At 29.3% G+C, this 22,608-nt stretch overlaps 1 protein-coding gene across 3 annotated transcripts in view; it reads right to left on the bottom strand.

Moving 5' to 3' along the window:
- Window positions 1-12,615: 12,615 nt before the first annotated feature.
- Window positions 12,616-22,608, bottom strand: part of LOC100198652 (tRNA (guanine-N(7)-)-methyltransferase non-catalytic subunit wuho) — a 69,630-nt gene continuing 59,637 nt past the window's right edge. For 2 of the 3 annotated variants that reach the window (XM_065797999.1, XM_065798000.1), the window contains 4 exons: window positions 19,072-19,136; window positions 18,809-18,974; window positions 17,214-17,280; window positions 12,616-12,798 (listed from right to left, as the gene is read on the bottom strand). In XM_065797999.1, the coding sequence (XP_065654071.1) occupies window positions 12,647-12,798; window positions 17,214-17,280; window positions 18,809-18,974; window positions 19,072-19,136 (450 nt within the window). In that variant the 3' untranslated portion in view covers window positions 12,616-12,646. Of the gene's footprint in view, window positions 12,799-17,213; window positions 17,352-18,808; window positions 18,975-19,071; window positions 19,137-22,608 lie in introns of those variants that run through there. The other variant, XM_065798001.1, reaches the window with a different exon arrangement.

The raw sequence follows: 22,608 nt of genomic DNA, 5'->3' as shown, positions 1-22,608 counted from the left end.
AAAGCAGACCTCTTGTAAAACAAGATCCAACGAATGATTTGCGCAGTTAACATACACTGCCAGTAGGTAAGTTTCTCCGAGACAAGCTCTTACTCCAGATAAGTGTCCGCTCATGTTACTGGCTCCATCAAATGCATAGCCAACTAGTTTGTTCATGGGTATTGTGCAGCGGATAAACACATCAATTATGGCATTAAACAATGTTTAATGCCATAATTGATGTGTTTATCCGCTGCACAATACCCATGAACGAAGAAAGCAATGCTGTTCTGGCAATTGTAGAAACCCATAAAGCATTCCTGTACTTTTAAATTAGGGCCTACATACCGTATGCTGACAGAAAATTGCTCACGACCCGCCACATCTGTAGTTCCATCAATTGTAAGGCCAAGATGTATGCACTGTGATATATTAGTGACAACGCTTTGTTGAACTGAACGTGCAAACATTTGAATAATTTCATTTTGTATTGTGTCTGACATCCATGTGTCGCGTTTGTTTAACCACTCTTTCACAGAGGGTACATCTTGTATCCATTCTAGTACAAGCTGCCATAGATTTCCATCATGATGTTCTCCTCCTCCAATGCCAGACCTTGTCGTCCTAAATATTTAATGCTTGAAAATATTACTTTCAAAACAGTTCGAGCGATGGCCTGAGATGATGACACTTGTTCACTCAAAATAGCAGATATAGGAGTCTGTTTGAAATACAGTATTATCTCTGTGGCTTCTTTGTATGCGGGTGACTTTTCATGAATTGAAAATTTTTTGGTTCAATTTTTCCAGTTGGAAAACTTACAGCTGATGGAACTACAGATGTGGCGGGTCGTGAGCAATTTTCTGTCAGCATACGGTATGTAGGTCCTAATTTAAAAGTACAGGAATGCTTTATGGGTTTCTACAATTGCCAGAACAGCATTGCTTTCTTAGTTCATGGGTATTGTGAAGCCAGAATCAACAAAAACATTAGCTTGTCGATTGCTTAAAGTTACTAGTTTCTTATTCGCAGCTTCCAAGCAGTTGAAACACCAAACAGAATCTGCTTTAAGAACATAGTGTAACCATGGCCATTTTGCAAACCAAATACTCTTTCAGGACCTTTCATACTGATCTGATGCAAATTTCTTAGTTGGGAGTTTGTACGTAGAAGCGGGTTGAAAGGGATAAAGGACCAGGGCAGTACCTGTTACTGTCGGTACAGCAAGTTTGCTTGACTCAAACTTGGCAGAGAAAGTGGATGTGGTAGACACAGATGGCTGTGTTGATGGATCAGAATCATACTGTGAGGATGTAGCGGTTTCACAAGCACAATCACCAGTTTCAATTTGGCCCGTGTCTTACCTAATGGATTTGGATATGGATATTACATACATTTCACCTTTTAGTATTTGTTAATAAAAAATATTTTCAGTAGTCTTTCGATTATGGAATGCTGCCGTAAAATGATCACACTGCGTATGCTAGCTAACCTAGGCAACTATTTAGTACAATCGTCTGTTCCATGATTTAAATTTAACATATTAAATGCTTACTAACCTCACTCTTGAAAAGAAAACCTCTATAGTCTTTAAACGGGGCTTCTTTGCTTCTGACATTGATTGATTTGTTAAAGAATTGTGCGATTAAACATTAAAACAAATTTTGCTTTTTTAAATTTTATTTCATTTTCATGAAGTCTGTACTCTATACTCTGTACAATGAAATTTTTTTACTAATCGAATTCTATTGAAAAATTCTTAATTTAGTTCTCTTTTTTGTCATGGATAATGACTTTGAAACAATAGACTTTCAAAAGTTGCGTTTTAACGTTTTCAAAACTAAAAATATTTTTTTGCGACTGATTTATATGAGGGCGATATTTTCTTTTATAACAGAAAAGTATTTGACTTTACATATTTTGTTATTAAAACTTTTAAAGCTGAACTCCAAACTAACGTAGGAAAGTTCACGGTAATACACATCAACATCAGGAACTTAAATACAAATATCGATAAGCTAAATTTCTTTCTTATCGAATGAAAAAGTTCTTTCAAAAAAATAAGAATTTTTTTTTTTTAATTTCTTTTGAATGCAAAAGTTTTTTTCTTCGGAGTGCATAAAATTGTCGCTGTTTTGAATCGCGGATAATGACATTTTGGAGTGGGGGAGGGGGGCAGAAGATATCCTGTGCGGCCGTGGCGCAGTGGTTAGAGCGCTTGCTTTATAAGCAAGAGATCCAGGTTCGAAACGACCTCTGGACATATTTTCGCGTCACGGTAAGGAAGGAGGCGTGAACTTCCTGGTTAAATGCACTTCCGCGGTGCTCTGTGACAAGACCGTTAGGACTTCTTGGGGCACCTAAAAAAAAACAAACAAAAAAAACAAAACAAAAAAAATATCCTCTGCCCCCGGTGCAGAAATGTTGGGTGGGCAGTTGCCCATCCTGCACCCTATGTTCCAGCGCCTATGGAGGCAAGTTACATCTACTGTTTTCTGTTTGGTAAGTTTTTTATAAGAAGATATCCTAACCCAGCAAGCACACATACGTTGATAAAACGTTAGAACAATGTTGCGTTGGTCCAACATCGACCGCTAATGTTGTTTTTATATCATTTTGGTTATAAATGCGACGTCGCACAGTGGAAAATAGTACTATAAAAACATACCATAAATGTTTTTTGCTCAAATTTCAATTTCACTGCAGAAATTATATTTTAATTTTTTTAAATAGTTTAATAGTTAATCTTTACCATAATGTAGAGGTTTCAGCAAATTTTATGTAAAAAGATGATTTTTGAAGCCCAACTGTTTCATATTTTTGTAAATCTTCAATTGAAACTCATTTGCTTCATCACTTTAAGAGTTGTTTTCTATAAAACTTTTTATGAAGAAGTATAAAGTGTTATACATTTTTGAAAGCATCATGTTATGGAGATTTTAGAACAAATTCATTTTTTTAATTATATGGTTTTGTTTACTAATAATTAATTAAACTACAAAATGAGCTAGGAAATAAAAGATCCTAAAGTTTACCAATACTTTTAGTTGTCACCCACACTTCCCCACGCTTTAATTTTGTAATTGATTCGTAGCTTAGATGTCTATAAAATCGATTAATCTCAATTTCTAAAATTATAGATAAAAAAGTGTTAAAAGTCAGAAAATACAAAACCGCTTTTTATCGTTGTTTCAGACTCTATCTGTTTATAACAATAGTTTTGCGTAAGTTATTTTGTCTATTTTTTATTGAGATTTAATTTTGATGGACATACATTCTATTATTGGTATTATTATTGATTGTTGTAGATGAAATTAAAATCCAAATATATTATTTACGGCCATTTATATTTAACAAATGTTGTAATGGAATACTCGTGAAACATGAACTTTTTTTAACAATGATAGATGGAAAAATGGCTCAGGTATTAACGGATACGCCTCCTGCGTCTACATGTACAATAGGTGGAGCTACACGACAAATGAACAATTTAACTAAAGTGTCTGCTAGGCTCGAAAATGAGGTTCGTATTAATACGGACTGTCCACACTGCATGCCTAGATTCGGTGGATGGAAAAATACTACATATTTTCTACAACATGTCTTTCCAAACATGGTCAGCTAAAAGTAAAGATAAAAAATGACAGAAGAAACAAAATAAATTCTTGGTACAGAAACATTTTCTTGAGCAGCTAGAGTTAACCATCAACAAACCGAAACAAGTAAGTGGTTATACCAATGATGGTAATGGTTGCTAGGAGATTTTTTACAATGCAAGCTGCTCTTCTGAAATCACTGGAGTAAATAAAAATTTGATTAAGCGAATTTGCAAAATTCTACAAGCTCTCTCTCTTTAGGTGTTATGATAAATGCTGAAAGTTTTGGTACATATGCTACAGAAACTGTCCACATTTATGTGAGTAATTATACCTTGAACTATATGCCGCCTTCAGTACACAAAATTCAAAAAGTACGTGTTTGTTTTTAGTCTAGAGAATAGCCAAAAGCTCGTATAAATGTTTTTTTATATATAATTTTTAATATGAATACATTTTCCAATTAAATAAGCATTTTATGTATTTTTTGCTGTTTCGAATACTTTCAAAGTTTTTTCAAATAATTAAAAAGAACATGTTTATTTAAACATAACCACTTGCTTTATAAGCAGGAAATCCAGGTTCGAAACGGGCTAAGGACAAATTTTCGCGTTAAGGTAAGGAGGGAGGCGTAAACGTCCTGGTTAAATGCACTTTTGCGGTGCTCTGTGACAAGACCGCTAGGACTTCTTGGGGCACCTAAAAAACAAATAATGAAAATTTTGAATTTTTTGATTTTTATTTACAAATTTTATTTTTAAATTTTTTTTATATTATATATTTCTTTAGAAGTGTCATATACTACTTTACATTTATGCAAAATTTCGACACTTAATCTTTAGTAACGAAAAAGTTATTGATTTTTGATCCAAAACAGACCTTTATTTTCCACTGTGCGTCGCCAACAATCAAAAAACAACGTTAGCACAACTTTGTATTGTAAGTCGGCATTGCGCAATACTTAACGTTTTTTTTTGTTCTTCACTACATGATTTAAAATACAAACGTTTAAGATACCAATATAAAAGAGAAAAATTACACTTAAAAAAGTTAAGGATAAATATAAAGAACTTGTCACTGAGAACCGCTGTTGAAACTTAGACATTTCTTGCGTTATAGCTTTTAGTTGCTTGCTTCAAGGTGCTTACATCGAAATTACATAGCCTTCCAAACGACTGTCTCATGCAACTTGTGATTTTTAGATAAATTTCTGTGATTCTTAGATAAATCTCACTTTCTCAAAATCAAAATATATGGTCAAGTAATCTTCATTCAATGATTATTAATTGATATTTCAATTGTGTTTTTCTACTTCATTTTTTATATTTACGACTAATTTTTCCATGAGTTGCATGTTTTTTGTTTTATTTATTTTTCTTTAAAGTATATGTACAAGGTCAACTATAAAGTATAAATACTTAGGATGTTACTTTTTTCGTTTTATAGTATTGATCTTTATTGTATTGATAAATATTGATCTTGATCTTTATTGTATTGATAAATATTGTATTGATCAAATACTTGTAATATCATTTTATGTTATTTCTTCGTCTGTAATAATGTTACCTCTTCTGTGATACATCTGTACAATGCTACTCTTCTGATTTAAAGATTAATGAATATGCACATACACATACAAACTTACATTGTTAATTTCATAAAAGGTTTGAAAGAATCTTTCGTACATTATATTTGTTTCGAATGAACTGTTTACATGCTTCCAATTTATTAAAGAGAGCTGATCTTTAAATGATGCTATATTTTTTATCATTGAAAGATCGTTTGTATCAAACACTGGGTATCAAAACTCGAATATTCTATAAGAAAAAACAAACAAAAAAAAGCTGTATCAAAAGCTTGTAAGGCTTTTTGTTGCTTTTCTATAACTTTTTTCTCAATGTTAATGGAGAAAAAAAATGGGGAAATGATCCGAAACGTCATTTTTTTATATACCTATTTTAAGAAATTCCATAAAAATATCGGTTGTTATTATGTTGTCAGTTAAGGTCGCTGACGTTGAGGTTACTCTAGTTGGTTTGTTAATAAGCAGTATAGCTCCACTTTGAAATAAATCATCGTAAAATTTTTTAATGTTGCTATTTACGTAGTATTCAAAACAATTTAAATCAAAGTCACCAATTAGATAATTTATTCTCTTTTCCTTTAAACTTGTTTTTAAAATATTATTTTGCATTTGGTGCCGATAGCAGCAGTTAAGGAGTATATATATATACTTTTTTTATTTTTTATTACAAAATAATAAATATTTACAATTTTTTTTAAAGTTACATTAACTCAGATTTTATATCGTTTACAACATATATAGCTTTTACAAATGTTCATATATATATATACATTTTCTATTTTTTATTTATTTTATCATATATTTTGATTTTATATTTTTTTGTGTTTTTCGATTTTTTATTTTTTTGTGTTTTTTGATTTTATATTATTTTGTATGTTTTGTTTTTTATTTTCTAGCCGTGGTGCAGATAGAAATCGAGAGTTTAGATAAAATTACGAGAGGAGAATATTCAACATAGGTTAAAGAAGGTTTTTTAAATATAAGAAAATTTTTTTTTTTTATCAAAACACAAAAAGAATCACAGGGCTTTTACACAAACTTTACGTATATTTTTTTTACTTGAATCATTTCAAAACAATTAAAGAAAAAGAAGATTGCATTATTTTTAAGACTAAATTTTTAGGTTTTTCTAATTTTTAATACTTAATTTACTAACTCTTCTGATCGACTTTAGATTTGTTCCGCACTTGAAAAAGACTTACACAAACTGCATTTACATTAAAAATAAATAAATAAATAAGAGGTAGGGAAAAGTTGAACCTGACGGTCTTTATGGCTCACAGTGGATTATTGCAAATAAAATTACATTATGTTCGTTTATAATGTTGCATTTTTTAGCTAGGTTTACCTATAGTTCTTCATTGACCTGAAAGACTATGTTTTTTTGATTTAATTTACGCAACAACGCAAAATAAAGGTAAAAAACAAATTCCGGAATTCCGGTACACCACTAAACCATAGTCATAAGAATATATTCATAAGACCATAGTCATAAAAATATATTTCTTGTGACTTTGACTAAACATAATTAACTGTTAAAGTTTTTAAAGGCTTCGTTAATTGTTGCGCGAACCGCTATTTATCAGCGATTCGAATATTAATACCAAAAGCGGGTATTCCAAATAATATTTAATAAATTAACAAAAAAATACCCGCTGGAAATGCGTTGATTAATTATAATCGGTATAAAAAGTTTAAAAAAACTTACAAACTTACCATGATCCGTACAATACGGGTCGTGGTATTCCGTATACCGACCATTTCTATACTTATTATAAAATCGTTTTATTTCAATTGCTCTTAGTAAGTGAAAGTAAATAAAATTCTGTCTTTGTTTTGAGTTAACGATTAATGTTCAATGCTTTTATAAAATCTTGTTTTAAAATTGTAAATTTCTATAAAATAAAAAAACCCAGTACAGACTTTATTAAATTTCCATTAAGATTTTATCAAACTTTTTTCCAGACCATTCGGAGCTTATTAGGACCCTTGCCCCGTTAATTAATTTTGAAGAAAATATGTTTGAACGTAAAATCCTTTTTCCTATATTCTTCCGATTTTCCCGCAGTGCAATTTTTAAATAAAATTAAAACTTCATAAAAGATAAAATACTTAAAGAGATTCAAAAATGTGTTATTTTGTATTATTTGTAAAAGATAGAAACAGATTTAAAAAAAAGTCAAAGCGCACGGATTTGAACTACAGCACTTCACTTAAGAACGCTGCGAGCTAATCACTTCGGCCACTAAGGAGTATTGTTCGAAAAATACTTTAACACTACTTAATAAACAAAAAACTTTATAAAACGGCAAATAAATGCTATAAATCAAAATTAAAGTGACATTGCCTTAATACTGTTTTAAAGTATAATTAAAATGGTGAAACTTGATATATTTTTTAACATAACATAAGTTGAAGTTTACTTAAGTAAGATATTTACATACACTTTTGTTCGCATCTTTTTTATACAAAAAGTGCTGCGATCTTTCTCACCATTAACTCGGGTGTAATCTCTCCCATGAATTCCGTGCCAAACACGCCCGAATAAGTAACGGCAGCATTAAATTCAATATTAATATATTGTAGGATTAGAAATGTAGGAATAGGATAGGATTAAATCTTAAGTGGCCGTTGCTTATACAAAGTTTTATGAATAAAAATTTAAAGCAACTAAATTTTATGGGATCATAAAGAAGCGCCAAGTATAACTAATAAATTTAAAAACGTTTTACAACATTTTTTTTAGTTAAATTAATTTATTATGTATATCATTTTTGAAAAATATTTTTGAACCTCGTCAATAAGCGAATGTTTCGAAATGCTTCTTTTATAAGAAAAAATTGCGAACGTTTTCTTTCGAAATGAATGATTTTGCAAGTCATTCTTGCGGAACTTTTTTTTTTCGTTACGTTAGATCACGGAGGTATAAAACAGATGGAAGTTCAACCACATTGAAATTCTTCGAGACTATGTAACCTTTTGTTTCGTAAACAAAAAGAAAACGACATCAAGACTGTACTTATATACTTCTTTATACGTTGACGCAATTAAATACGTTTATAATAATTTAAAAATATAGTATTTTCAAGGCTCGCCAATAATATTCAAGTATAAACATTAAAAATGGCGCAACGAAACGTCAAACAAATTTTTATAAACTTCATACTTATTGAATGGAGTACTACAACAATGAATGGAATTATTATATACCGCTAATAAAACTTTAAACTTTAGTAATTTAAAAAACATTTTTTTAAAATTGTTTTAGTTGTCTTTTCAATCAAATGTCGTGTTATGATTTGAAGCAAGCAAAGAAGCTTAAACTTTATGCTTTTAAAATAAAGTAGTTCTATTTAATTACCAAGTTTTAATAAAACTATTGTTGAATAATTGCAATTACTAATGGTTAAAACTATGCAGCATATCCCTAGAATAATTCTTTTTTTAATGTTTTAAAAATCATTTCAGTGAATTTTGTTATTTACTATCTAGTGAAACTTGTTTTTTATTATTGTCAGTTAAAAGCATACTCCCTAGACGACTTGAAATTGCTTTGATTTTTGCGGCTTATATTTTTATGGTCCGCTTTAGGATCGTCCATAAATTACGCAACGCTAAATTAATTTAAAATATAAAAGTAAGAGATAATTTGCTCTTATGCGCGGAAAGTTTCGTTGAACTTGAAGGCCATTTTAATTTTTGATTTAATTAAAGGGTATGCGAGGGAAACTTGCAATATATTTTGTTTATTAAATTTAACGTTAGACGGTTCCGATAGCAACTCAAAATACGGTAGATAAAGATGCAAGTTTTGCCTGTAATAACAGTTTTGCCAAACAACGTTATTTTTATTCTATTATGTTTGAATTATTTATGTTTCAGTGCAGTCGAACTTTTTCATTTCATTTTAAATTAAACAAAACTTGACACAATATCTTTATAAAGTATTTTTAAATTAAAAATACTGTCTATCCACTTTAACAAAACCGATACTTTTTATGAATCTGTCAAAATATATTTATATAAATATTGTTTAAAAATTTGGCCATAATAGTTATCTCATTGCTCCCGTTTACAAAATCCACAAAAACGAGTGCCGGACGCAAACGTTACACTAAATTTAAACAAAACAAAAAAATCAATTTTCCCTCGAAGAGCTTTTAAATAAAGCAAAAGTTTAAACAGCAAATAAGGCGCCTCACAGGATAAGGGACCAAGTCTTAGAAATGGAGTTATTAGCACTACTATATAATAAAAGGAAAAATGATCAAAAAGAAAAAAATTTAACTTAATATCTTTATTTTTGACCAAGTTATAGCTGTTTGTGCGGGACAACGACCGGAATAGCGTTTTTGAGAAAATTAAAGTTGAAAGTTCACATAATTTAAAAATGTTATAAATTCAGTTTGATGAAGAAGTTAGTGGTTATTTTCTGTTTTTAAATGCATTATACAGTTTAGATTACGGGTACAAATTTTCACATCAAATAAATTTCATTAACTCTTTAAAAATAAATAATAGAAACATAACTGAAAATCAAAAAGGTACCATCTCTTAATTAAATTCAAAACTTTGTAAATATATTTGTAAAAATAAATAATAGAAACATAACTGAAAATCAAAAAGGTACCATCTCTTAATTAAATACAAAACTTTGTATCTGATTTTCGTTTGGAGCAAACTGGAACTGTTTTTAGCATTTTATTTATATGTCCAACTTGGTTGCAGTAAGAACATGTGGACGGCTTTCTTTTAACCGGAGGCAAACCCATCGAAAAATCTAGATTGTCAACCGTTTCTTGAACTGTTTTGCGAACATTTGCTGCTCTGACCTAGAAATAAAAAATAATTTAAGATAATTAGTGATGTTTTCATTGTTCAAAGTTTATTAAGTCAAATATATCCGTATTTTAATTCTCGTGATGATGGTAGGTTGAAAAATAAAAAACCTGGACAAACGTTATCCTGTCAACTTGTGGCTTTACACAAATTAAATCTTTCCCGCGTCTGGGACAAAAATTCGGATGCTATCGTAGAGATACCATTGTCTTTCTGGTGAGAGAAGTTTAGGTTGTAATATTTGTGGCGTGATAATTTTTGAGATAAGTTGGTGTTGCCATATTTGGAATTCTACCTCCGCAATGTCCGAATCAATCTTACTAGCAATCACTCCAGGTTTATTAAATTGAAATGTCAAAGAGTGCCATTGCTTGGTATTAAGAAACGTTTTAAAATTAGGTGAAAACTGTTTTTGTCAATCATATGTTGAAACAAAATTTGAACCATTCTCGTCACCAACGATAACTAATTTATTCAAATTTGAAATCGGAGTACTAGCTTCTATGCATTCAGCAAACCCTTTAACCAAAGCTACTTCACTTCGCCGTGACTTGGATTTCAGAATCCCAAATCCTGCATCTGGAGATAACTTCGTGTGATCGACAGCAAGGTAGTGATGAATCATACTCAAAATGCAGTTTGCACCCTTTCCGGCTAACATGTTAAGGTATCACATAATTGTGCTGAACACAGGCCGATTCATTTGCAATACCAGAAATCCCAACTTTAAACGGAGTTAAAAAATAGATAGGTCCAGGTTGATCTGGTAAGTTTGGTAGAAAGATTTGCTGTGCTTGGTCAAAAGAAATGTGTGAAATTTCATTTTTCCCCGCTAGTTTGATACAATCATGATAAACGGAACGCTCTTTCTCAACTAACTTTAGATGTTTTAACATCTCAGTTATACGCTCTCGTTTGACTTCTACTTCTAGATTAACCATTTCAGATATTTTTATAGTGCTATTCTGACACACACTGCATAAGCCCAAGCGCGGACGTTGGATAACAATAAAAGGCAAGGTCATTCTCCAAATCTTCGAGATAGCTATAATTTGCAGCGAATGCATTCCAGACAACTTACTTGCGGATTTATATTTTTCATGTATGCTTTTCTTTGTCTCCCATGACGGAAGAAGCATCATCCGATGATCTCTTATTCCTCGAGTTTTTCTGGGTAGAACTAGTGCATTGTTTTCAGCACAAATAACAATATTATTTCTGAATGCGAGAAGCGCAGTTTTTATTTTTTACTCCTTGATTACATCCATAACCAAATTTTATAAATTTTTGTATTTTTTCCTCATCTTCATTTTTAAATAACTGTGAGTAAAGTGAACGGAGAGGAATTATTGTCTTAATGGTGTTATCAAGAACAACAATGTCAATTTGGATCATCAGTTCATCCTGCAAAATTGAAGCCAAAAGTGCATTCTCACTCATTGGTTCATCGTGCAAAGTCGAGGTTAAAGGTTGATTTTATCTATCGCTGCTATATGTTTGGTTATCAGATGAATCAGACATTAAAAAATCATCATCGAAATCATTTTCACCATCTCTATATTCAAAGAAATCGTGCAGGGCATTGTTGACTTCTGATGGATCTAAACCATCAGTTCTACAACTATTCAAAAGCTTTGCTATATCAGCATTTTTAGATACTGGATTCCCGATTCATAATAACTAAGAACCATCAATATTAAACGAGTCATTAAAATTAAACTTAAAGTTTAATTTTATCTGAACTTCTTTCTACACCTAACGTGAGTCGGCTCTTATCGTTGGTTTGAAATACTAGTAGAAATTTCGCAACAAATAGTTGTTTATTTGTTACAATTAATTTGGTATCACTGTCATGCACTTCTATTTAAATAATAAAAAATCGCAATACGAAGTTACATTTATGAGTTAAGCGGGCTTATTACGTCAGCATTTGAAATCAATTTGTTTCTAAAGTAGCACCTGTTAATACGAATTCAACAAAGAAAAGTATATTTAAAATTATTTCTTTATTTAATCTAATAATTGTTTTATCAATCAATAAATGTTGGTACTACGATTAAAAACATAACAAAAAATTTTATTTAAGTATTTGATCACCATACTCGGTTTAAAGGGTTAATAAATAACATACAAATAAGTTCAATAACTTTTCAAATAAGTTTCAATAACTTCTTAGGATTTTCAACGATTATTGATCAAAAATAAAAAGTATTATATACTGGCACGCTAAAGCGTTAATAATACAGCATAACAAAATAAATAACAAGGAGTTCTTTACTTCTAGAGGAGAGAACATTATCAAAACAGTTCTGATGAAGAGTTGGTACCTTTTCCACATTTTAAAAAAATCCTTTTTTGCAACTACCAAAAATGTTTTTTCACAAAAAAACACCTAATATGTATTGTAATATGATAAAACTATAAAAAAACAATAATCTCGTTTTTGAATTTTTTGACCTGACTAACTATTATGTCAAATATCTCTGTAACTAGAAACTAAGACTTGGTACCTTTAACTGTGAGGCGCCTCAAATGATCTATTTCAATTTTTAAAATAAATTGTATATAATAATTTACGGACCATCGTATTAAGTCTTAATAAAATTACAAACGATTAGAAAAAACACGTTTATTTTAGATTTAATCATCATTTTACAGCTGTTTTTGTCTTTTTTGAATAATTGGAAATGGAAGAACTCTCAATATTTATTGTTGCTTCTGGAGTTATCGTTTGAAACGATCGCTTTCCATTAACTGGCTTTAATAACTGAATTAAAGTTGACGGTTCTGGAAGTAAGCCTAAAAAGAGAAAATTATTCAATAAAATAAAAATTCAATAAATCGCTTCCCTAATACTGGCTTTTTGTTACTAATTTATACATATATTTATTCACTATTTATACAACGTAACACAATTTTTGACCTCGTCAAGTGTGTTATCTTCTGCTTCCTTGTCCCTTTTAAGATTTTTTTAAAAAGCCAATACACCTTTTAGAGTTTGAATGGTATTACTCTCGAGTCCTTAATACAAGAGGAGGAAGGGGGCGGAAAATTTTCCTACCCACCATAAGCTTATTAAGACCCCCCCCGCCTCCGTTTATTAATTTTTACTCAGTGAAAATCAGCCTTAAAATTTTGAGCATATTAAATACTATTGAAATTGTGATGAAACAGCAGTTAGAAAATGCGCATTTGACCGCAAGCCACGCTAAAATCAAACAGTTTTATGCGTGTTTTGTAAAAAATATTGGTTCGGATTTATAAATTGAAACTTTTTATAAAAAATGCTTATATTGTAACATGAAAAAATCCCTCCCCTACCTGTTATTAAAGCTGAACTAAACCCCTCTCTTTGTATAAAGGACTCGAGAGTACAGATTATAGTTATATCACCATATAAATATACAGTCGTCCCCCGGTTAACGAACTTAATTCGGAGTACGAACTAGTTCGTTATCCGAAAAGTTCGTTAACCGAAACGCGTTTTCCCATAGGCCGCCATTAAAAAATTTTTAATTGGTGGATTTTGCCGAAATAATGGGGGAAAAAATTCAAAAAATTGTCCAACTTGATAAATAAAATAGGCAAAGGTGAAATGATTGAAACCTGAGATTTATGCACTTTTAAAAATTGAAACAAATTGAAATTGTGCATGAAAATTGCTTGTCAAAGTTTTAGAAAAAACTAAAAATTGAACATGAACATTGCTTATCAAAAAATGAAAATTCAACAAGAAAATTGCTTGTCAAATTTTTACCAAAAAATTGAGAATTGAACTTGAAAAATGCTTGTCAAAATTTTACGATTTTGAAAAATCGCAAAATCGAAAAAATCGCAAGTGGGAAAAAAACCTAGAAAAAAGCACAAAAATGCATGAAAAATATTAGTGAAACAAGAAAAGAAAAAAATGAAACAACAAAAGCACACCCAGCACAAACATTCACCTCCCAGGCTTCCATGACACTCACAAAACTGAGGGGGAAATGCTGGACGGCGCGCCCGACCTTCACGCGCGTGTGCACGCCATTTGGCGGTCCCGGTTCGTTAACCGAGTTCCGGTTCGTTAACCGGGGGAGGATTTTGGGCAAACTTTCGGTTCGTTAACCGAAAGTTCGCTAACAGGGGGGTTCGTTAACCGGGGGACGACTGTATGAAGTGAAGGGACGTTTTTTGAAAAAGATACCTGTTTGACAAAAAGTAGAAATTTTTGGAGAAAAAGATAATTTGGTTATTAATTCTTAAAAAAAATGCAATGCTCAGCTAGTTCAAATAAATTAGTTGCTTTTTTGTATTGTTTTGTATTTTTATTATATAATATAATTGCTTTTGAATTGTCTGTATTTTAATTTTGTCTATAATAATTATATTTATAATAACTATAAAATATAATAAAAAGACAAGAAACGTTTCTTAAAATTTCATTTTTTTATTGAGCAGTAATTATAAAAGATTTAGAAGTAATTGTAGAAGAATTAAGAGACTATTACCAACAACAGAATTATCTTTATAAAGGTCTCAAACCATTAAACAATTTTCCTCTAAGATATAATCAAATAAACAATAAATTTAATAATAAATTAGGAAATAGAATACTTAATGGAAAAGTTATCACTTTAATTTTTTTATTATTTTTAAGGATTTTTATTTTATACAAGGCAATGAACTTTAGAGAACCCAAATACAACTGCAGCTTTTTTTAATTTCATTGTTTTATTAAAAACATAATTTACTAAAACTTTTAACTTTTCTTCGTATCTTTCACATTTCTTTTTATTGTTGCGCACCATTTGTAAACTTTTACTTAAATTATAGGTTTTATTAATTTAATTTGCTAATAAGATTGTTAAGATACACGCAGTACGTCCAAATGTGCCAATTGTCCAATGTTGCTTTAACCCTGATTTGAGAGTATGAGGTAAAGGGATTCTAGCCTCAAAACAATTTGAACTCATTTGTTTCTCATTTTGAAACTCATTTGAACGTTATTTCTTTCCCAGTCAACTTCTTCAAGAATTCAATTAATTACCTTCTTTACCAGCGGCTCAATTCAGATACCAACTTTAAGTTTAGCCTCAGATACGTGTCATATAGGTGTTGGAAGGGTTCCAATTCAGTGAAGAAAGCATTCACGGTTTCTTAATTTCTAATTTTATTTAATGTTTAGTGGTGGTTTCAATATTTAAGTACTACTAGTGGTTCCATATTAGCATTTTTATGGCTAACTTAAAACTTTTTTTCCAGCAGCATTACCGCTTATTGTAGTGTATATCATTGTTACCACTGTCTCAAAAAGCAATGGCAAGGTTTTATTAAACCCCATCATTATAAAATTTTTAAGTCCTTATTAAGATGTGCTGAACTAGAGAGAGAATAAATTTTATTGAGATGTGCTGAGCCAGAGAAAGATGAAATATAGAGATGTGCTAAGCCAGGGAAAGATTAAATTTTGAGATGAGCTGAACCAGGAAAAAATTAAATGATATTGCAATAATAGTAGAGCTCTTGCAAAAACTGTCAATAAAATGCGCTGCTTATTCTTACAGTATGTGATAACTGCTTAAATAAGACCTCTCAAACTGATGTAAAAACATAATATTTCATAGAAATAGCAGTGCTTACTTTGCACGTACACTTTTGAGCTAAAGATTTTTTTTTAAAGATTTCTTAACTGCTTGAGTAAGTATTCAACGATTCCTCACTAGATTTTGTAAGTTCAAGACCTCTAACAAATCATTAAGATCATTTTCAATCAGAAAATGCAGATCTTTGCTTGTCAAAACGAAGTTAGCATATTCATCATAGTCAGTCTATTTGGCTATTTTCAAAGAAAGTAGCCAAATAAAAAGAAACTTTTTATTTGGCTACTTTCATCAGAAGATACTGTTTATTTGGCTACTTTCATTGGAAGATACTGTTTTATTTGGCTACTTTCATTAGAAGATACTGTTTTATTTGGCTACTTTCATCAGAAAATATTATTTATTTGTCTACTTTCATTAGAAAATACTGTTTATTTGATTCTTGTAAAGAGGAAATTGTGAACTCTAAGCAGTGTGACACTCGAGTAACTGATGTAGGAATGTCTTAATAAAGCACTGCTTTTGAGACTAGTGAGAAAAAATTAATGCACACCTTCTAGAATACTTTTACAATTTTGCATATAAAATATGCTTTTTTTATTTTATTGATGTAAACACTTTTAGAAATCACTTGTTTTTGTATAATAAAGACAAATTACTTTAGTCAATTTGAAGAAAGGTTACAAATTGAAGTTTTTACAAATAATAAGTAAATTTAACTGAATTCAGGTTACATAAGAATAAAATAAAAAAATTTTAAATTTAGGTATAGTTTTAACCAAAAATTTGATATAATAACCTATTCTCTTGGTCGTTATTAGAAAACTTGATCTTACTCAAAGATTCACATTCATATAAATTAATATAAAAAAAGCGCAATCAAAATCGAATTTTACATATATAAAATTCGATTTTGATTTGCCAACCTCGTTTCTATGCTTTATGGTCAAAACTTTGTTTTACATTTTTTCTGCCGACCTCACACGGATTAAGGTCGGCAAATTACTGCTGACCTTATTTTTCCTCATTCCGAGGGCTGATAAATATATATATATATATAAATATTTAATATAAAAAGAAAAAATTATGAGAAGTTAAGCAATTATTACACCTGTTTATATGATAATGTCAATTTTAAATTGTGCATAAGTTGTATCGATGTTTAAAAGCAAAAGCAAATAGTTGTATCGATGTAAGACGCTGCATAACAACATGTAACTTATTACTTATTATTATTGGTACTAATTATTATTATTATTATTAATTATTGGTGCAAGAAGAGTTTAATAATAGTGCCAAAAAAAAACTTATTAATAATAACTCAATAACTATTCAATTAATAATTAAAAGTTGTAAAATTTATATATACTTAGATGCTGCTTTTATGTTTTATATTTTTATCATTATATTTTTAATTACCTAATATTTTAAAACTTTATATTTGATTACATTATATATATTTTTATAAAGAGAAAAATAAAAATAAAAATAATACAATAATTGAAAAAAAAAAAAAGTTAAATATTAATTATAAAGATTGTCTATTTTTAAGATTTACTATTTTTTAAAACTTGATTTTTGCTTTGTCTTATTTATCATTTAGTTTATTTATTAAAAATCTTTTTTAAAACTTACTAAAATCCATTCCAATATGGGAAGAAATTGCAAAACATAATTCATGGTTAACTTCAGTATAAACATCCTAAAATAAAAAAATTGTCAAGTATTATTCACGGTTTAGCATAATTCACAGTTAACTTCAGTATAAACATCTTATAATTCATTTAAAATTTTATTATTGCATGAATTACTTTATTACTTTTTGTGTGACCAGAAATATTTGTATTCATAAAACATAGCAAGCAAAAGTTTCAGTTATTTAAAAACAAAAAGGTGCTACACTCTTGTTTGAATCTAGTAACCTCTTTGATACCACAAGATTCTTCCTTAATGAACCTTTGAGTGCAATTAATTGTAAGTGATCAATAAGTGGCTAAAAACGACAAATTGTCATTTTTAAACCAATAGAATTTTAACTAATGTTTTTTTACAACAGAATTGTTGCATTTTTATAATGTTATGGTTGCAGCAGTAAACTGCTAGCTCAACTAGCAAAAGGTTTTAAACCCCGCCACAACTCTGGTAATTTCAAATCTGTTTCAGCATTAACCTTCACACAATGAACAACCTAGGCATGGAATTTAAATATTTACCCCAGAAAAAAAGAAATTAAAACTGAAAACTTATCCAGAATTTTGTTGAAATGCCAAGTACTAGAAGATCATAAAAGCGTAGCTTCAATGGTCTCCTTGTTCATTTCCTGTCACTTGCCATGCTTAATCCCAACTAAAGTGGTATATTTAAAACGAGCAAAAAGAATCTCAGCTACAACTCTACAACTCGGCAACCTACAACTAGACTCAGCCATAAAAAGATAGCTCAAAACTTTAACAGAATATTTTAAAATAAAAAAAAACAAGCCACGAACTAGAGAGACAAACAATGTTGCTAAGGAGTATTAGGATTTAGATTGCAGTAAGAACTATTATTCATGGATCTACATAAACACATAAATGAATAGTTAAAGAATAGCTACGCTGGACTGTAGAAGACTGGTTAAAAGTTATTTGAAATGAAACTAATTTTCAAGTTTTCTTTTGATGTATATTCTTCTTATTTCTGTGGTAGTTTTTTTACCACAGAAATAAGAAGAATATACATCAAAAGATTTGCAAATAAAAAATATTCTGAATGATTAAGAAACCACTATAAAAAGGTGGTTTTTGAAAATTTTTTATCAAAAGTATAATATGCAGTTAAGAAACTGTCACTAGCATCTCACTATAGTTTTTTTTTAATATTAAAGTATGCGTATTTTTAAAATACATCCTGGTTATTTGTAAGACCTTAATCAAAACTAAAAAAAAAAACACTTTAACTTTTATCTTTTTGTAGCTTTTATGACTTTGACTGAACAATCTGGTACCATTGGTACCAGATTGCTTGTAAGTCAAATATTTCAATTTTCATGTGTCAATCTACTCATTTGCTAAAAGTTGACAAAAAAATTTAAAAATTGAATACTTTTGCATTTTCTGCAGCATAACTTTCTCTCTCCCCCTCTAATACTTGAATATCAGTTTCTCTTGTATATATATAGGTTTATGGCTAAAGAAATATATTGTAAAACATTAAAATTAAAGAACTTATATAAATTAAAAAAAATTTACCTCTACAAGACGAAGCATAACAAATGGCCTACTTGAGTCTTTTAATACAACAGCAATATTGTTTTCTGCTACATAAGAAAAACTTAGTAGAGTACTGTGCAACTTTATGACTGAGTGAAATCTGATAAGATCATTATCAACTCGATATATTCTTAACTCTGTTAACCTTGATTACAAATTAGCATTTAAACTAGCATTAGCATTGAAATTTACTTGAGTGAAAATTATCTATTAAACTTTAAAAAGCTGAAAAACTCTTTTACCTCTCAGCCATGATAGCTATTTCATTGCTGCATACCTCAAGATGTGAAACAATGCAATCTTTGGGCTTAAAAAAAAAAAAGATTTAGATTATGTTTAAATGTTTAATTTTTTATGACAACATAAATCTTTCTAGTGCACCTTTTTTAAATTATATTTTACTCTTAGCCTTTATCAAACATCAACAACATATTTTAAAACCGTGTGAGAATCTAAAATATTTTGAACCAATGATATATTATATAAACTAGATGTCTAACTTGTGGGATTTTACGGCTTTTTTTTGTTTATAGCAATAGTCTGCCATTTGTAAAAAGGGCAAAAGCTGAAACCGAAGTGTGGAATAAAAGTTTAAAATGCAAGTCAAAAGTTCCCAATAAATCAAAGATAATTCAAAAGCAAGTTTTAATAATTATAAAATACATATAAAAGTTTTTTTATGAGCCTATGTTTATTAAAAAGTATTTTAATTCATAATAATGCTTTAAAAGTGTCTGTCATTATAATTTTCTGTTCAAAACTTTAATCCCTTTTTAATCGAAAATAAATTAAGGAATCATAAATTATTATTTTACAAGTATTCTAATTTCTGTTTAACACTTTTACATAAAAAGTATTTAAATTTAAAATATATTTACTTCATTTAAGAAACGATAAGTTAAAAATATTTGTTTACAAATTTAATCTGCCATTAGTAAAAAGGGCAAAAAGCAGCTTCACTTTTCTGATCAAAGTTAGACATCTAGTTTATATAATATATCATTGTTTTTGAAATATATATTATATATATATATATATATATATATATATATATATATATATATATATATATATATATATATATATATATATATATATATATATATATATATATGTTATATAATATATCATTGAAACATTTCACATATCTCTCTCTATTCATATTTTATTGATTTTTGAATAACTATTTTAAATAATTTTTAGGGTCCACGCTGGCCTGATTTTGGAAAAAATATGTTGTATGTTTTAAATGCCTGGCAGGGTCTATAAAAGTTTATTCTTTAAATTTTTTTATTCTTTCAAATGTTATATATTGTATTGAATATTAATTAAAGAAAAGCAACATATTGTTAAAATTAGTCTAAATAAGAAATTAGTCTACAGGATCTTCAGAATCTGATGAAAAAGCACAATTTTTGCTCACAAAATGTTTCATTATTCAGTGGCATATGAAAAACATTTTGACTTTTCTAATAAACTGTTTCCAGATAAGGAGCAAAAAAAAAAAGAGGTTTTTTAAAAAATTATCTTTGATCCTTTGGGGTAACCTAACTCTGACCCTAGCTTGACAATAATTTTTCATTTATAATAATTTTTTTGAAGATAAAAAGACTTGTTATACTTATTGCAATGTGGTTGGAGGGGGTATTGGGAAAAATTCTTAAACTTAAAAATAAACAAAATATGAACCAAGAGTTTTCTACCACTAACTATGCAACACTTGGTAGTCAGGTTCAACAGCTTTATGTAATCTTTTCTGGGGAAAATGTTTTCATTAAGAGTTATCTTGCAAAACTTTATAGTATCTAAAGTAGGGATTTCTAAAAAAGTGTTAGTAATAGATTGGATTTCATAATTAACAATTTTTGAAGAACTAATCCTAATTTTAATATTATTCCAGTTTATTTGGAACTGTTTGAACATAAAGTTTTCTAGAGATTTAGTTTTTTCGCTGTTTAGTTTTTCACAGAAGCGTTTGAGATGTAATCCAAGTTCAACCCTCACCACGTCCCTGGTAATACCGCGTTCAACTTGTTTCTCCATGCAGCCATCTTGTTCATCAAGGTTTGTGTTTCAGAATTATAGAGTTGAGAGAGTGTTGTGACCACAACAAAAATTGCCTACTCCACTGTAGTGGCCTTCATGGCCTTGGGAAGGTTAATTAAAATAAAAAAAAACAACAACTCATAATTATGTTAACTGCAAGCCAGTTCTAGTAAAACTGAGTTTTGTTTATGACTAAACTTGACATTGGTACCAGAAAGTCTTCCTTAGTAGCAGTTGTATCAAAAAAATTTTTATTAAAAAATTTAAACATTAAAGATGGTCTAAATGATAAAAGTAATTCTTAATGGTGAAAGTGATTTTGATGGTTTTAGCAAGTCTCTGATTTTTAGCAACTCTGATTTTTAACCTGGTGATTTAACTGCAGTTTTTGACAGTACTAATGATGAGCATGATGACAATGACACAATACTTTTACCTATTTTGGAGTATTTTACCCAGGAAAGTAGAACAGATAATGATATGCTTCTTTCCAACTCTTCACCCCCACCCCAAAAAAAATTAAAAATAAACAATCAAAATAATAAAAATAAAACTACATTATTCATATTATTTCGTATGATATAACTTCTATCAAGGAAAATAAATAAAAAAGAAATATAAAATTTCTTCTCAAGGTGTTAGGCCATCTGTTGTAATCAAATTGACTTTAACTTTGCCAGAAAAAAGATATTTAATTACTTGAAAAAAGATATTAAAGATATTTGCTGATAATTATTTTTTCTTCATTACTTTTATTTATTCAATTTAAACTGCTGATAATTGTTATTTTTCAAATAATAGATGAGCTGAAAAAGCCTGAAACCTGGCATGTTGAAACAGCTTACATTAAAAGTCTAAACGAATGCTCATTACCTTTGGATAAAGAATTGAAAAAACAAGGATATGGATCGTTTGACTACCGTACTGACAACAATTCTAACAACATAGCAGTTTGTTAGACAGATAACAACATTTATAGCAAGGCAGTTACTTTAACCTCATCTTTTGCTAGTATTGAACCAATTAACACAGTGAGGTGTATGAACAGAAAAAAACTTCATGCGCTCGAAACCTAACCCTGACACCAGCTTGACAATAATTTTTCATTTATATTTATTTTTTTAAGATAAAGACTTATTATACTAATTACAATGTGGTTGGAGGGGGTATTGGGAAAAAATCTTAAACTGATCAACATCCTCTCATAGTGGTTTGGGCTGTTTAACCAAAGTTCATCATTCAGTTTAGTGATGTTTAACTAAATATGAACCAACCATAGTCTCCCACAAATTGTGGAATACTTAACGGTTTTTCTAGTTTAAAGTCAAAAATCTTTAACAAATTTGCTTTCTCTGAATACCTGAACAATTCAAAAACTGGTTTTAAAAAAAGCATTTTTGCAGGATATCCCTCTGTAAAAGAAAGATCTTGGTCTAGAAAAGCAAGTGAAACAAAAGTTTTATCAAGGTATTATAAATGGTATAACATTGAAACCATCCTGGTATTAACTCCATTTAAAACTGAACGTAGAATATTTTTCTACATGTTCTTTGTATTTTGTAACTTGGTAATAAGCTTTTACATCTTGGCAAAGTGTAAAGATGTTTTTAAAAACTAGAGGGAATAATAAATTTAGATATTAAACATAAAATGTGCATGAGATATGTACCCTGGAGCATGAAATTGAAAAACATTAGAAAAAATGTTTAATGAGAACTATCTGCAAAATTTAG

The sequence above is a fragment of the Hydra vulgaris genome, chromosome 05 (assembly GCF_038396675.1).
Source record: "Hydra vulgaris chromosome 05, alternate assembly HydraT2T_AEP".
NCBI lineage: Eukaryota > Metazoa > Cnidaria > Hydrozoa > Anthoathecata > Hydridae > Hydra > Hydra vulgaris.
The sequence above is the reverse complement of the archived record's forward strand: the minus strand, read 5'-3'. Positions and strand labels throughout refer to the sequence as shown.